This window comes from Enhydra lutris, unplaced genomic scaffold (assembly GCF_002288905.1).
Source record: "Enhydra lutris kenyoni isolate GAN:26980312 unplaced genomic scaffold, ASM228890v2 scaffoldscaffold1, whole genome shotgun sequence".
NCBI classification, from domain to species: Eukaryota; Metazoa; Chordata; class Mammalia; order Carnivora; family Mustelidae; genus Enhydra; species Enhydra lutris.
In genome coordinates, this window is record NW_019154085.1 from 75,409,042 (window position 1) to 75,426,571 (window position 17,530).

The window sequence follows — 17,530 nt, forward strand, 5'->3', positions numbered from 1 at the left end:
CCCCTGCTCCCCAAAAAAGTCCCACTAACAAAGCTAGAGTACATGCTTCAGAGTGTTGGGAACAGGAACTGCATTCACCAAGAGAATCTAAACTACACAGGTCAGCTGTTTCCTGTGTTATTTAGTATTGTGTCTTTTCAGGGTGAAATAAAAAAAAATTATATCAGGAATATGGACTGAAGAACAACTTTTCAATAGATGTGCAAAATACTCAAGAAGATATTCAGCTGAGGATAGATCATAAGAAGATCATGAGAAGCAATTATTCTGTAGTACATTATCGTACATCCATCCTGCAGTTTGGAAGGACCGGCTAATACCGGAGATAGAAGACAGGCACTTTGTTCTTGACCTTTCCTTTTGTTTTTAAAATAGTGACCGGAAAACTGCCTCCAAAACTTTGTCTTCAAGATTAAATTTCCATTACATAAAATTCAGTGCCAAAAGGAAGTCTGAAAAATACCTTAAAAAAAAAAAAATGGAATTCTCCGTACTTTAGGAGAAAAAAAAAATGCCATACCAGTAACCAAAGACTACTTGCAGATACTTAAGATGTAGCTTTAAAAGTTATTGGTCCAGGGGCACCTGGGTGGCTCAGTGGGTTAAAGCCTCTGCCTTTGGCTCAGGTCATGATCTCAGGGTCCTGGTATCAAGCCCCGCATCGGGCTCTCTGCTCGGCAGGGAGCCTGCTTCCTCCTCTCTCTCTGCCTGCTTCTCTGCCTACTTGTGATCCCTCTGTCTCTGTCAAATAAATAAATAAAATCTTTAAAAAAAAAGTTATTGGTCCAAAGTCTCTAAATACAAGTAAGTAAGAATATGTTTGCCTGTGTTCTGGTAAACAGTCTTAAAAAAAAAAAAAAAAAAAAAGTTACATAGGCTTCCTTAGACACTAGGAAAGCACTGAGCTTTCTTGATTTAAAGATCAATACACCTCCCAAACAGCCAGATGCATTAACTGACATCCTCTCAAAACCATTCTGTCAAAGCTGAGTTTGAAAGGCTGTTGGGTAACGAATCCGATATATCCTGATGGTGAAGCAAAACAGGTCCGTGACACAAATTAAAAAGGTAGAAGATGAAAAGAAAACCCCACCAGGCAAGAAGAAGTGCAAGCGGAAACCCGGCCCTGTTTGGATGTATTCTTTATTCTGCGAAGCAAAGTGGAAATGAAATGTTTTTTCCCCAGATGCAGGACCACGCTTCTTACCATTGCGCTAAGAAGAAAGCTGACAGTTGAGGACTGACAAGGCTCAAGGCAAGACAACAAGTCTGCAGTGTTCTAGTCCTGAGCATTTCGGGTTCCTTCTCTCCACGGCATACTCTCATTACACAGTGGTAAAATGTCAGAGATCATCTATGTTTTCAAACTGGTTTTTAAATTTTTAATTTCAGTCTGAGCTTCTGAAACTGCCCCCCCTCAAAGTCATCCTAATTGAAAACAATAAACACTGAAAACGATGCTGGTTACAACTGGTAGGCCAGGCCCCCACACCCACCGGCCCGATTTTAGTTCAGCTTCCTCACTTGAAAATGAGAAAAGATTTGGAGAATTTTAGTGACTTGCTTGAACCTCTTCAGCTAAGCCCAGATCTCTTGCTACAGTCACCAGATTTGCAAATAAAAGTATAAGATGCCCAGTTAAAGCTGAATTTCAGATAAACAACAAATCATTTTTTTAAAGTAAACATATGTGCCGAACATTGTATAGGATATTCTTATAAACACAAAAACAATTATAAAAACAATTTGTTGTTTATCTGAAATTTAACTTTAACTGGGCATCTTGTATTTTATCTCTCCCTGTTTCTTTTTTTTTAAATTAATTTAGTGATGTCATCTCTACACCCAGTGTGGGGCCCAAACCCACAATCCTGAGGTCAAGAGTTGCTCACTCTTCCAACTGAGCCAGCCAGGCGCCCCTCCATCCCTGTTCCGAGACTGCCATCCAAGGATGTCATGACTACATCAATATTGATTCTACTGGTCCTTCTCCTTACAAGCTTACTTTGTCACACTTAACATTCTAGGACTTTTATTAGGAAAGTAGTCCCCGAATGGTTTTGTGGACAAGTGACATCAAAAATATTTTACGTCATATATTTATCTTGCTGCTGCCTTTTTGTATGGATGTATATGTGTATACTCTTCCAGCAAAAAAAGATTTTTGGTTCAACTCTGCATTTATATTATACAAAATGTACCATACTTGTAAAGTAAAATAAAGAGCTTCAGTATTATGCCTCACTCTGTTCTCTGCAGTGATAATTGCTTTATTGAATAAGGCTCTGTTAACGGTACAGCTTGACATTTAACATTTATCCATTTGATTTATAATTATTTTTAGGTGACTGCAAGGGGGCTACAGTTCAAACTAAAAGTAGTCTGAACTGAACTGTCTTTCGTCTTTTCTGAGTTTGTTAAGGAAATGCAGTCACTGGCAGGTGAAACTATTTTATCCACCAAATTTCTTTCAAATATACATAAAGCCCTTTCTGCCTCTGTATATTCTGAATACAGCAACATCTAAAGGAGGAAAATGAATACAGTAAATGAAATCATCACATTAAAAATGTGTCTAGCTTGCTCATATTTTGGCCATGGATATCTCATCAAAATTCCCTAGTCAAGCAATGGAGAAACACCTACATGCACCACCTAGCGAGTTGTTAGGAAATATAGAATCCCTCAGGAACATTCATAAAAAGTTCGAATGTTATGAAGCAAAAACTATTTGTATTTATAATCTATCTACACTTCTTAGGAAGATTTTCAGAAATGTTTCTAAATGTTTCTGTTTCCCATTTGGAAATTCAGCCTATTGGGTTGCTTGGCACTTTCAAAGTCTTCGTAACACTCATTTGGAATTTTCATTCACCCTTTCTGCCTCCCTCAACCTTTAACACTTTTACTAAAATTGGACAAATACCTCTACATAACAACACAAGAAGTTCATATGTCACTCTATTTGAAAGGTTTTGTATAATTAGCCAGGAGTCACCAGATTTCTGCCTCACAACAAACAATATCACAAGAACAATTGTTGGCAGTTCTCTAACCACTGCAGTGCCACTGGCCTCCTGAAGCTGGGGTTAAAAGCTAGCCTCTGGAAATCAATCATGCTCTCGGCAGAGAAGAATATTTCAGTGATATGAAAGCTGAAATGGAGACTATAATCTTTTGTGATTACCCTTGAGGCCGAAGCAAACGCAAAAAGGAAAGTCCATGAATTGCTGATAATTTCCTGTGATGACCGATTCCCAGGAAATTCTGATATAACTCTTGCTCTGTGAAGAACTGATGGCTCCCCAGAACTGTCGCTTCAAAGACCTGCACCTCTGGATGTCACAATGCTTCTTCAGAAGCTACTCATCCATTAAAGGGGCCAGGCCTGTGAGGCAGCAGCTCTTCCTCTGAAGACAATGGGATGTCTGATTGCACAAGGAGTGATGAGCTATATGCTACAGGCTGTTTTTCCAGAGAGTTCTTTTATGAAGGAATTGATTGAAAATATATCTGTTTTAAACCTTTTTTCTCCTCCTAGAGGTTTAAAGATGGATATATTTCTCTGCTGTTCCTAATAGCTCTGTAACTATGATTATCTCAGCTTATATAATTTTTAAGGTTTTACTTGTTCTGATATTTGTTGTCTCTGAGAAAAAAAATAGTTTTCATGCATATGTACATACTGTTCATGTCTATTTAATATTTTGGGGTAGGATATAAAACTACTCATCTCTTTTTGAGTAAGCATCAAATCTACAGTTAGATGTCACTGCTCAGAACACAGGTTAAGCGGGTCCTTCTTATACAACTGGCAACTGAAATTCAGGAGAAAAGGGGGAGGCAGGGTAAATGGAGATCTCTAGCAGTCAAAAGTCCAAAGAATTTTTAGAATACATTTCCATTATCAATACATGAAGGATAATTTAATATATTGGCTTCTATGAATGAGTTTAAAATCTTTTTTAATTGTTATGTTAACTACTGCTAGTTGAAAGAATAATGTGAGAATAAAGGTTCTATGTTTGGAAGTCAACTGTATTTTACTTTATTTTTAAAAGATTTATTTATTTATTTGGGAGAGAAAGTACGAACATAAGCAGGGGGAGAGGCAGAGGGAGACAGAAAGGGAGAAGCAGACCCTTTGCTAAACAGGGAGCCCAGTGCAGGGTTGGATCCCTGGGATCATGACCTGAGCTGAAAGCAGACGCTTAACTGACTGACCCATCCAGTCCACTATATTTTAAAATAAAACAGAAAACACTGTTACATGTTAGTAGTTAATGACAATGTTTCATAAGTGGACAGCTTTCAGGTTCAAAATATCTTTATCATAACCTAAATATTATTGAAGGTAAACCGGCAAAATGGAATTCAGCCAAACCAGTGTGGTTATTCCCCACCTTCGTTCTATACCCTCTCCCCAGCCCTGCTCCAAATTCAGTTGTAGCCTCTCTTCATTGCTTTTAGACAGCCAGGTAATTCTGATCTTTAAGCATCCCCTACTACTAACTCATTCAGCTAACAAATAGAGTACCTGCTTAGTAGCAGGCAGAACCACTTTAAACAGTATAAATGTCTTAAAGTCAAGAACCAGGTCTTAGCCATGTATATATCCTTAGCAGCTACCTGAATTAGGATTGCTCGAATGCACAAAACCAGCCCCAGTGATAAATATAACTTGGTTTATTTAAGGTAATTGGCTAGGAAGATGAGATAAAGGGAATAGACATATTAATGAGAATATTAATTTTATTTATAAAAATCGAGCTTTGCTATTTTAAGTGTACTTTCTTAAACATGATCTCATTTGGTATTCATGGAAATTGTGAATTGTTCAAGACAACAATATGGTGATCTGCTGGCATGCCTGGTGGCTCAGTCCAGAGAGCATGAGACTTCATCTTGGGGTTGTGAGGTCTAGCCCCACATTGAGTGGAGACTACTTCAAAATAAAATCTTTAAAGAAATAATACGGTGAAGCAGGGTCGGGCCTGGTTAGTACTTGGATGGGAGAAATAATACGGTGATATGTTTCATAGTTATGATTTTTTCCACAGAACTCACACTACATTTCCAAAGTTTTCTAAATATTCAGTCATATCCTCAATCCTCCATAAACAAAATAAGCCCAAATTTTCATGATATAATGATAAGGATTATAAACATATATTAACTCTAGTTGTAAAATGAGAAAAAGTAGAACTAAATGACTTTCTCAAGATCAAAGAAAATGAATGTAGATACTGGTGTCATGGGTCCCAGTCCAGTGCCCTTTCCCTTCCCAATGCACTAGATCACTCTCCCTTCTTCCTTCCTCCATTCTGACTCCTGCTTCTCTAGGGGGCATGAAGCAGAGTCAAGACCATGTAGGACTGTTAGAGGCTTATTTTGGAACAATGCAAGCAGAATTACCTCTCTGAGATCAGAAAGAACATTCCAAGTGGCTTTGGGGAGGAGGTGGGATATGACAGATGAATGAGTGACTAAGTAAATGCCACCACCTCTTTAGAAGCTAAGTACTTCAAAAGTTGAAAATTAAGTATATACCATGTGATAGTGGCTATTACTAATAATTTCAGCATCTAATAGCTTCAGCTCATTTTTGGGAAATGAAGGTTTTGGAGGTTTGATACTATTATGACAAAGAATCAATTTACATATTGTGGATATTTGGTGTCTACATTAAAAAAATCAACTAAATTAGACCCAGAAACATATTTTTAATTATTGGGGACTTTATGTACACCTATAATTATTGTAAATCATAAACCTGTGAAAGAGATCAGCTATCTTTTCTACTACAACACTCAGATCTTTATTTGGCTGCAGAAACTGCTCACAATAAGAAAAAAGGATGAGACTGACAAGACAATTCTATCTTCTAAATAGAATACACTGCCAGGATGCCCAGCTGGGTCAAATGATACATTATGCCACTCTTGATCTTGGGGTGATGGTTTCGAACCCCAGGTTAGGTATACAGATTACTTAAAAATAAAATCTTAAAAATTAAATTAAAAAAAAATAGAACACACTGCAAATTAAAAAAAAAAAAAATAGAACACACTGCAAAGGAGAGTTTTTCAATCTGACTTTAGGTCCCGCAAGGATTTATTGGGTATTTAAAAAAATATGTACTACTTGAATAACCTGTTAGAAACAGACACATTTCAATTCAAGATATGTCAGGATGGAGACCGCTCTTGCTTGTCTGATACTTAGGTTTTTTCCCTTTTCAGTGGCAGAGCTGTTCACTGGAAGAAGTGTGAAGACTGGATTATATTCTTCAATCTTCCATTTTGCAAAAAGGGTGCAACAATGACACATTGTAGCCTATTTTCATATGTGGGTATGTTAAAAGGATTAATTGTAGAATATCTTTAAAATATGTTAAAACCTTTTGATACTAGAATTCCATGAAAATAAGGTGTTGTTCATATAATTTAAGTTTTTCCCATCCTACTTTAAGCATCAGAACATAAAAAGGAAGGTATAAAAATCAAATTGACAGCTAAATCTGTGAAAAAAGTATTTTTCCAAGATTCCTATGTGGTTCCACAAAGATGTTGAAATTTCACAGATTGCTCAATAGCACTCCAATTCTTCTTTAGCACCCTCAATGACAATTCTGAAAGTAAAGGGAATGGAAGATTCCAAAACATGTTTTTCCTTCCCCAAAAGAGATTTGAAACCTAATTCTGAATATAAGAACCTGGGGGGTGGGGGAGAAGCACACAGTCTGTGCTATTGGCTGAATTCCCAAATTTTTGATAAAAGTTTTTCAGAAAACAGCACCATCAATTAATGTTTATAGATTGATCAATTTAGAAATAACTTTTTGGGCTGTAGGAATGTTTTGCACAATAATATTTTGCTACTTCTTATATTTATGAAGCTCCCTTACTTGACCACTAGCACATGAAGAATTGGTCACTGAGAGAAACTAAGAACAAGGCTATTGTTGGTTTCTTCTTTGAATTAACTGGTAAGAACAAGGTAAATTATTTTAAGAAGATGGTAAATTATTTTAAGAAGATGGCCTGACAGAGACACTTTTTCCAAGTTGACTCTGCTCTTGAAAAATGCTGACCTGGGACAATGCCAAGACTGAAGACTTGTCTCGCCAGAAAATCTCATGTGCCCTCCAAGTACACATAATCCTTGAAACTCTAGCACTAAAGATGAGGCTCCAGAGCCATGCGAGGTTGAGACTGGGATAATGAAAAAGACATGCGAGAGGACAGAGCATGGGGGGACTACAGATGCCTCTTTTCACAGGCTTCTCAAACCTTGTGTTCCTTTACTGCATAAGGGCCCATCCAAGTCTTAATCTATGTTTCTTGGCAGCTTAATCAACTGAACTGACTATTGATTATGAACAGTATTCTCTATTATATTACGGTGAATTACACAAGAGGAAGTAGTAATGTCAGACAGTGAGCAGATTCTGTCTTATTCGTTATAACCTCTTTCTTAGCACAATGACTGGCATGTAAGGACATTCAGTAAGAAGTTGTGAATGAATGCCTTTTCCTAGAGGCCATGCACAAATAATTTATTTAGGGAGAGAGAAGGTGTATGACCATACATTATATAAATACACATGCACACACATACACACATACATACCATATAAATAATACCCACATATTCTAAAGGGATTTCAACAGTACATAGAGAAAAGGAGATCTGAACACAAAGTCTGTAATAGGCAAACCTTGAGACTTTTCAATAAGGCAAAGGACATGACAAATTTTAAAAAGATATGTTTGTAGTTTGAAGAGGGAGACAATAGTACAGATGGTCACTATACAATATTTTTTTCCCTCCCAAGTAATGTTTACATAATTTTTCTCTGTCATATTGAATAGGGATGAAAAAATTTCTGGGCAGGAATCTATGCTTAAATATTTGTACAAAAATCTTCATTAGTTTTGTACTGCATTTCAAAGATGGATTCCTATACATTTTTTTTTTTCTAATGACCTAGGGGTTTGCTGTTGACTTTTTAAAATCCAATAACAGACCATCATCTCCAAAGAAATTTCAGTAACCATGGAAAATTTCAACTTGGCATATTTTAATATACATTTCTTTAGGACACATAGAAGAATAAGATCCTTCAATATATCTTAAGCATATCATGAAAATAAAAATTCAACCCTATTCTCTTTTTTATTTTATTTTTATTTTATCTCTATTTTACTTTTTTTTTTCTTTTGGATAAGTGTATCATTTCAAGTAGCTGGACATATTAATATCCTAGGAAGCAAGGAATATATAACTACTTAATGACAGCAAATCATTACAAGAGTAAAAAAGAAGCCTCAAATAGCAAAAATTCACTTAAGTGAATTAAGTAAATTAAGTGCATTAGCAGAGGTAAAGTATTTTATTTAAATCAAATTAAAGAAAAAATCAAGTAAAAGGGAAGCATGTATCCAAATGTTTAAACAAAAACTTCATTAGGTAGCAAAGATATTAAAGACAGATTAAAAAGTTAAACGTTTTGGCTCACTTCAGGTTTCCTTAGAGTGACATATCATGAGACACATGGTATGAGTTAATAGTGAAGTAAATATGATTTTGATTCTCAATTTCTTTATTTTGTACCTCCTTGATAAATATATTATAATTATATTATTATTTTTGGTATGAGAAACATATTAAATATTCATTGAAATTGTCAAACTATGAATAATCCAGAATCTCAAAGAGTTTAGAATGAAAAATAGTAGACATACAGATCATTTCACAGATTGTCACGGATGATTCAGAGTCATATAGTGATTTCGGGTTTTATACTCAGAAATAATCTTTATTCTGTTCCACATATTTGTTTATGTGTCAGTAAAAATTAATTTCAAGGGATATAGTAAAAATCAGATTATTTTTCACAGAACTAAGATGGCTCAGCCTCTTATAATAAAGCAGCAGTGACCTCTATTGTGCCCAGAGCAGTTGCAAAAACAAGGCAGGACTCAGGAAGACATGTGAAATAGTAAGCATGGGAAGTACCTGCCGATTAGCAGAGAAATTGATAGTGGCTGTGGTCTCAAGGTGACTCTGGATCATATCTATAGCTCCAGAGGGTCACGCAAATACATCTGTGCATGTTCCCCATATGTGGCTGTTAAAAAGAAACTTAACCTACTATTGTCACATACAATATATAGGTTGGATAACGGTCTTAGTCTGCTCGGGCTGCCGTAATGAAATACCATAGACTGGGTGGCTTCAACAGCAGACATAGATTTGATCACGATCGTGGCAGCTGAGATCAGTGTCCCAGTATCATCAGACTCTGGTGAGAGCTCTCTTCCTGGCTTGCAGATGGCTGTGTTCTCACTATGCCTGCACATGATGGAGACACAGAAAGCTCTCTGTGGTCTCTCCTTCTAAGTGCACTAATCCCAATAGGAGGGCCTCACCCTCATGACCTCATCTAACTCTAAATACCTCTCAAAGACCCCATCTCTGAATACTATCTGCAGGTGTGAGGGCTCTAAAATATGAATTTGGGAAAGAGGACACAAATATTTTGTTCATAACAGTATGTATGTAGATATATCTTCTAAAGGGACTTTATTTTATTTTTAAAGATTTTATTTAATCATTAGAGAGAGAGAAGAGCACAAGAAGGGGGAGCACAGGCAGAGGGAGAAGGAGAAGCAGACTCCCTCTGAGTAGAGAGCCAGATGCGGGACTTGATTTCTGGATGCTGAGCTCATGACCTGAGCCAAAGGCAGACACTTAACCGACTGAGATCCCTGGCGCCCGTGGCCTTATTTTATCATACTAAGCTGATGCTATCCACCCTGCTAAGTATGCAATTTATTTCAATTCTGAAGCTGTCTCTTCTTATAGTTAACTAAGCACCAAGTACTACCCCAGTTGTTAAACACCAAATATTAAACACCAAGTATTATCTGCATTGAATGAAGATAAAGATTGGAACCATAGTAAAGGACATGAGAAATTCTAATAGGAGAAACAATTGTGTATAATCTGGTACCTACCAAAACATTATGTACAGTAATTAAAGGATGACTATGAGGCATTTGGCGAATTTAAATAAAGTGAAAAATAAAATGGTGAAAATAGCTCTACTGGGTTACCAAAAAATCATTCTTTCTGGCTTTTCTTTAACACTATAAAGTTCAGTTACTATTTTCACTTTGCCTATATTTCTTGGGTTTTGTTATCTTGCCCTTTCCAGTCTTTTATTCAATTTCTTTTAAGTTTCTTGGGCACTAGAGTATTTTTGTTTGTTTATTTTGTTTATCCTCTTCCTCAAACCCAGTACCCTTCAGTGCATTTATTTTCAATAAAATCCAGGAATGAGTAACTTTCCCTTTAAACTAACCGCACTTAAGAATAGGACCGAAGATAAGAAATGTAAGAGATATTTGCAAAGCTTCCACACCATCCACACAAAGAAAGCCGGAACTACAGCTGCAGAAAAGGTTGTAAATAAGTATTGCCCACGGGTGAAAAAAAGATGACAGTTCTCAGGAAAACAAAAAAAAGTGAACACCTGGGCTTATCGCCTTGTGCTTAGAAAGGGCTCAGAAATGTTGGTATTTCCTTTGCTGGGTGGTGGAGCATGTACACTGAAAACAAAAAATTGGGGCCCTTTCCTCCCTCCCTTTCTCCTTCCCATCAGAAAGGTTTTATTGAGGTCCTGGGAGGTCCCGGAAGACGAACAAGCTATAGGCCCTGCTCTCCAGGATCTGGCATTCTAGCGAATATAGTAATCAGGTCATGGGATTATGGTGTGACAACTGCCATCACAGAGGTAATCTGGGAGTACTTTGGAAATACGGAGGCTTGGCACTTGATTCAGACTTGAAGGTCACAGAAAACTTTATGTGCGGGAGGTGATACCTAAGTTGGGCTCTGAATGACAAAGAGTTGAAGGTGGGCGGCTGCGGTGGGAGTGAGGGAGCCTTAGTGGGTAGTCAGGTGAAGAAGCCCTATTAGGTTGTAGATACAAAAGTTGAGATCTTTAAAAACTTAGGTTTTGGTTTGCAGAGTCTTTTACCTGTAATTGTCTCAAAACAGCCCCTTGGTAAGATAAAATTGCTGGAGGGCAGAGTTCACATCACCGGTCTCCAGATACCCATCTTTGACCTAGAGCCCACCATAAATTCTCAGTGACCCAAACTCCCATCTTCCCTAAACTCCAGACTTCCCTCTTTGGAAGTCTGCTTGGACAGTGTCTTGAATTATATGCTTATGGTTCACATACAATCAGTGAGAGAGATTCTGTCAGTTGTGGAGTAGAAGGCAAGACAGCCACTGAATGAAGAATGTGAAGCTTATCTCTTCATTGTGTACAATTTAGTACAGAACAAGCATGTATTCTATTTCGGAATATGACAGAATCCCATTTTTCAGTCTTGCTATAATTCTCATGTAACATTATCATACTCCACTGCAAAAACAGGAGGAAACTGTTACTTTATAGGTATTTTAAAAATCCACTTAAAACAAAACCTCAAAATTCCCAAACTGTCAGATATGGTATTGGAACACAGTGTTTCTAGTCTTCTGATAATAATTATGAATTAAAATACTTCTTATTTCTTATATTTGCTAATATTATCCTTGGTTAAAAGTAAAGTGATTATAATGGCATTCACCTTGCTTTTCAAAGAATAAGTGGACTCTTGAATAGAGAATACCTTTAAAATTTGCTATTTTAAAGAAATTTTAACTTTTTAAAATATATTCTGCCTCAGAGATACTGTTTGTAGAGGTCCATTTTATGTATTCAAAAAATTCTTTCCTCTTTCTACTTAACGATTCTGCTGAAAATTGCCTACCATGCTTCCAGAAAAGAACACGAAAGATTTCTCATTGAGCTTTGTTCATACTGAGTGATGTGGTAGGTAACATGGACCAAAAGAACCAAAGGCATGGAAGACCCAGAACATGAGATTGAAAGTTAGGAGATTTTTTTTTTTTAAGATTTTATTTTTAAGTAATCTCTACCCAACGGGAGGGGGCTCAAACTTACAAACCTGAGATCAAGAGTAGATGCTCAACTGCCTGAGTCAGCCAGGTGCCCCCTAAGGTAGGAGATTCTAATTCAAGTCTCAGTTCTTTCTTTAGTAACTCTCTCTCCTCCTCTAGACAGTGGAAATGACAAGGTCTACTAAAATGTTCTAAGACTTGTGTTCTTTGAGGGATATAAAACATCACAAATCTATAATGATCTAGTATAATTATTATTAGTGATATAAAAATGTTTTTCTAGAAAAATGTAGACAATGACTTTTATGAAGTTGTCCTAGCAAATCTACTAGGCGATTTAGACACTGGGATAGAAAAGTCTATAGGAAAAGTTTAGAGTAATCCAAATGGTAACTCAGTGCAAAATCATAGGTAACCCAATGATCCTAAAAATTCATTTATTTACCAGACGATAGAGGGTCCTACTTGCAATGATTTAATTTTTAGTATACTACGAGATGTGTTCTCCCTTCACCAAATGGCTTGGATATAATATAATCTAATGTAATATAGAGAGTAAAATGATTATTTCATGTAGTTCTTTGCTACATTCTTCTCCTTAACCAAGAGTATTTTCATGTGAAAATTACAAGTTTATTTTCTTCCAAGAAGGAAAAAAATTAATTTTTATTAGAATTATTCTTTGGGTTTTCTCAAATATTTCATATAGTTGCTATAAACAAACAAAAAGGCCAGTTAGTGTATCTATCAGCTATACAACATTAGCAAACCATTATGAAACTGTATTTTTACCTAAAAAAAATTATGAAGACACTCTTTCCATTTCTTAAAGCTTTTAAAAACAGATATATATATACACACTATATATATATATATATATACACACTATATATATATATACACACTATATATATATATATATACACTATATATATACACACACACACAAGACATCTTGATAGTTGAAAAAAGTAACTTAGAAAAAAAAAGAAAAAAGTAACTTAGAGAATAGTGCGGATCATCCCATCGCAGCTGTAAAAAGACAACAGTGATCAGGTTCCTGTTAAGTATGCACATAACATACTTCTAGAAGGGGGAGAGAGGGATTGATATGGGGTACTTTCCTCTAATGAAGGGAATAAACATGTACACAGGGGCAGGTAATGGTGACTCACACATTTTGCTTTGAATGTTAATGTTTTATTCGAATCTTTGAAATAAGTATCCATGTATTATTATTTGTGTTAAAAACAATGAACTGCAGTAGGAGCCATTCATGCCTCCCCACATCACCAGTGCTGCTTCCTGACAGTGGCCGGACCCCGGCTGTGGCTAAAAATGCTGTCTCCCAAATACACATTAATCAAAATACAAACACCTAGTAAGTGTTTGAAGACGAATAGCTTAATTCAGTTATGTTTGGAATGTATCACCCACATTTCGGTAGAGGATAAAACAGGCACACTTGAGTTCAAGTTCTCTGAAATGGCACGATGAGTTTTGGGTGGTCACGCCTGATGGAGTCATGTGATCAGGGCGGACATGACTTCTCTCACTGAGCTGCTCCGCTGCTCTAGAAACGCTGCTCACCTGTTTATGCCTTTCTTTCTTTCTTTCTTTCTTTTTTTTTCTGTTTGACTTGTCTTTGAAAAACCCAGAAAAGACAAAGACATTCAACTGTTTATTCATTAAGTCAAAGTCAGAGCTCCTTAAAAAGTTGGCTGACCCCCTACCCCCTAATTACCTTGCAACACTAAGCCCTGACAGAAGGCCTGTCAGCAGATTCTATTTACAGCCCTTGAGGAAAAATCCTCTTTCTGTTTCACTTCGAACAGAAGATAAGTTTGCAAAAGGGAACATTTGGCAGTGCTTCAGATGCCCACTGTCTGGTGGTGTGGATAATGCAATTCTTTTGCTTGATGACGGCAGCTTCTATAATGCTGTATCACTCCTGTAGACCATCATGCCCCAACTGACTGCATTTATTGACTAAACAAATAATTCATACAATCACCTGAGCTGTTTAACCGTTTCCCTTCCTACAAGCTTAGCATTGGGCTGTGGGCTGATTTTATGCTGAATTCTACTGGTGAAAAGTGTCATGCTCCACCTGGCATGCCTCCAAAATGTCTTTCAGCTGACCTGAATGAAGAACATTGGCAATTATAGGTGAAGCACTAATATTTATTGTACGTTTTCAAGGGAATGCCAAAATATCGCACAATTGATACGTAGATGTAAAATGAGTTTTTTCTAAATTAATAAAGTCACATTCGCATAACCCACAATACCTTCCCAATAAAAATTCTGTTTGTATAAGACCTAAAATACGTCCCAAATAAAAGTGTATTTAGGTAGTCAAAGCATATGGTTTCTTTTTTTTTTTTTTCCAGAAGTAGGGAAAAAAAAAATCAGTGTGGCTTGCTATCTCTAAATTGAGCATTTGAACAGCACCCCAGATATAATATGGGTTCTCAAGCCACTGAAGTCTATAAAATTGCTCAAAGACAAAGGTGAAAAGTCACTTGGGGAAATATTTGTAAAATAAATATGCTGGCTCTTGTTTGGGCCAACTCCCATGGGAGGACTGTCTTCCATAATACAGCTGATCAGTGTAACCAAAATAAGGTCTAAAATTACACACTTTGGAAACAGGCTACATCTACTACCTATTCACAACTGTAATGAAAGGGATTGGGGAGGACACAAATAAAAGAAAAGTGCATTTACTCACTGTGTTAAAATTTGGAAAGAGCCCAACAGCAGAACTACTGTCCACTGGAAAAGACATAAATGGTTTGATATCCAGTGAAGGCTGCATCATCAGGGTAGGTGTGCGCACGAGAGCAGGAAGTGGAGTAGTGTGGCATGTACTGCCTGCCAAGGACAAAACAAAAAGGAATTCAATCTTTTGCTCATATCCTTCTCCCTCCCCAACCTACCCTGCAAAAAACAGGACTGCTGAGCTGCAAAAACAGGACCTGAGAGCGAGGGAGTTATGCTGAAAGCAAGCCAACGGCACTGGAGGAGAAAATTCGGTTAAAAAGGGTCTTCTTGCTCATGATGTAAGACAGTGATGCAGAATATTTCCCGATGGCAAGGCCAAGGGCTGCTCAGACCCGTCAGGGGTACGTAGTGCATGGATCCTGCTGGCAGGTGGGGCTGAATGAGATCATCCTGTTGTTCAACCATTGTCTCTGACTGGCCAAAAATGTAGGAGAGCCCAGGGGAGGGGCCTCTTGTAGCCAGATGCTCTTTACTATTCAGAGTTATTGAATGGCTGGTAGGCATGTTTTATGCAAATCAGAGATAATTATAGGGTTTTTACAAGGGGAAAAAACCTTGGACTCACAGTCACTGCCTGCTCCCAAGAAAATTATGACTCAAACAATTTTATCTCTAAAAAAAAAACCAAACTGAAATTTGCCCTTACTTTGCGGGAAATAAGTAGTCTAGACATTGGGTAGTTGGAGTAGCTTGAGGGAGTGATTACTGCTAAAGGGAGTGATTACTGGCCAGGTGGGGCAGGGTACTGGGGGACAGGGAGAAGTTAGGACAGAAACTCAAATATTTGTCTCCAACTTGAATTCTAATGAAATTTGTATTAGGGTAACAATTACCCCTTTTTAACAATTATATTAGCTGTCATCTCTTTAGGAATCTGGGCTAACCCATGTATGGGAGAGTTAAAGCACTCCTCCCTGGCAGCAAGCATTCTTCTTCTGAAGCCTCCGTCTACTGGAAGTAAGTAGCTGCTGGTACAGGTGGCCCTCTGGGAGACAGGCTCTGGTGTGCCCCGCCTCCCCTTTTTAAAATGTAATAACTTTACTGAGATATAATTCACATACCAGACAATTCTACCACTTAAAGTGTACAATTCCATGGTTTTTAACATATCCACAGAGTTGTGCACGTTACCACAATCAATTTAGAGCATTTTCACAATCCCTAAAAGAAATTCCATGCACATTAGCAGTCATTCCCTATTTCCTCTCAACACCCCCAGGTCCTGGCAACCGCTAATCTACTTTGTTTCTGGGTTTGTCTATAATGGACATTTCATTTTTTTTTTAAGTTGTTTTTAAAGATTTTATTTACTTGAGAGAAAGTGTGTATCTGTGCACGAGCAGGGGGCAGGGGCTGAGGGTGGAGGGAGAGGGAGAGAGGGAATCTGAAGCATTTCTGGGCTAGGTGTGGAGCCTGACATAGGGCTCTATCTCACTACCAAGAGATCATGACCTGAGCTGAAACCAAGAGTTGGCCGCTCAACCGAATGAGTCACACAAGTGCCCCTATTACGGAAATTTCATTTAAATGAAGTCAAAGAGGGGCGCCTGGGTGGCTCAGTCAGTTAAACATCTGCCTTTGGCCCAGGTCATGACCCCAGGGTCCTGGGACTGAACCCCACATCGGGCTCCCTACTCAGTGAGGAGTCTGCTTCTCCCTCTCCCTCTACCTCCCACTCTGCCTACTTGTGCTCTCTCTGGCAAATAAATAAATAAAATCCTTAAAATAAATAAATGAATGAATGAATGAATGAATGAAGTCGAACAATATGGGTTCTTTTGTGACAGCCTTCTTTCACTTGGCATAAAGCTTTCAAGGCTCATCCATGTTATAGCATGTATGAGAATTTCATTCCTTTTTAAGGCTGAATAATATTCCATTGTAGATGTAAACACTTTTCCTTATTCATTCATCAGTTGATGGGCATTTGGGTTGTTACCATGCTGTTGTTATTTTGGATAATGCTGTTATGAACATTTGTCTATAAATTTTTGTGTGGAGATAACAGTTTCAGTTCCCTTAGGGATATACCCAAGAGCAGAATTGGGGACTGTTTGGTTGTATGGTAATCATATAGTTTAACCTGTTGAGAATTTTCAGACTGTTTTACAAAATGGCTGAAACATTTTATAGTACCAAGCAGTGTATGAGGGTTCGAATTTTTCCCAGTATGTCTATATAGGACCACAAATAATTATAAGCCGAAAATCTCCTACTGGCTTCAAGGAGAAATAAACAGTATGGGAAAATGGCCCAACTATTAAAATTTCCTCCACTGTTCTCACACAGTGTTCCAGAATAATTAAGATTTCTCTTTCGATGATATATTTTTTGATAATGGATTTCCTTAATAAACTGCATTATATTTCAAATCATTCCAGAACATTATTAGTAATAGTGTTTAATGGACTCTCATGCCTCATTTACATTGATCCTCAAAACAGAAAAAAAAGAAAAAGGCATCTAAAACATTTATCTGTAATGGCAAGTCTTTAGGTCAGCCCCATCCATCCATTAGGGAATATGGAGGAGGACTCAGCAAAAATAGAATCAACTGAAAGTATAGATCAAACAGTAATGTTTTTTTCTGATGCCAGAGTAAATACTCTGATCTCAGCCTGGCATTCACATAACCACCCTGTATTTAATTACACATTTTTCTTCTAATTAGGTAATGTTACATTCATTGCTAACTTCAGAGCTTGGAGACCCAAGATTTTACATTATGTCAGTATTTCGATGTTGCAGAAGCACTGATTAA

The 17,530-nt window shown here is 37.3% G+C and overlaps 1 protein-coding gene across 1 annotated transcript in view; it reads right to left on the reverse strand.

Annotated features, from left to right (window-relative positions):
* LOC111144321 (zinc finger protein 385B) overlaps window positions 1-17,530 on the reverse strand; it is a 313,226-nt gene that overhangs the window by 69,807 nt on the left and 225,889 nt on the right. Inside the window, exon 3 of the mRNA XM_022498569.1 lies at window positions 14,717-14,859. Within this exon, the coding sequence (XP_022354277.1) occupies window positions 14,717-14,859 (143 nt within the window). The remainder of the gene's footprint in view (window positions 1-14,716; window positions 14,860-17,530) is intronic.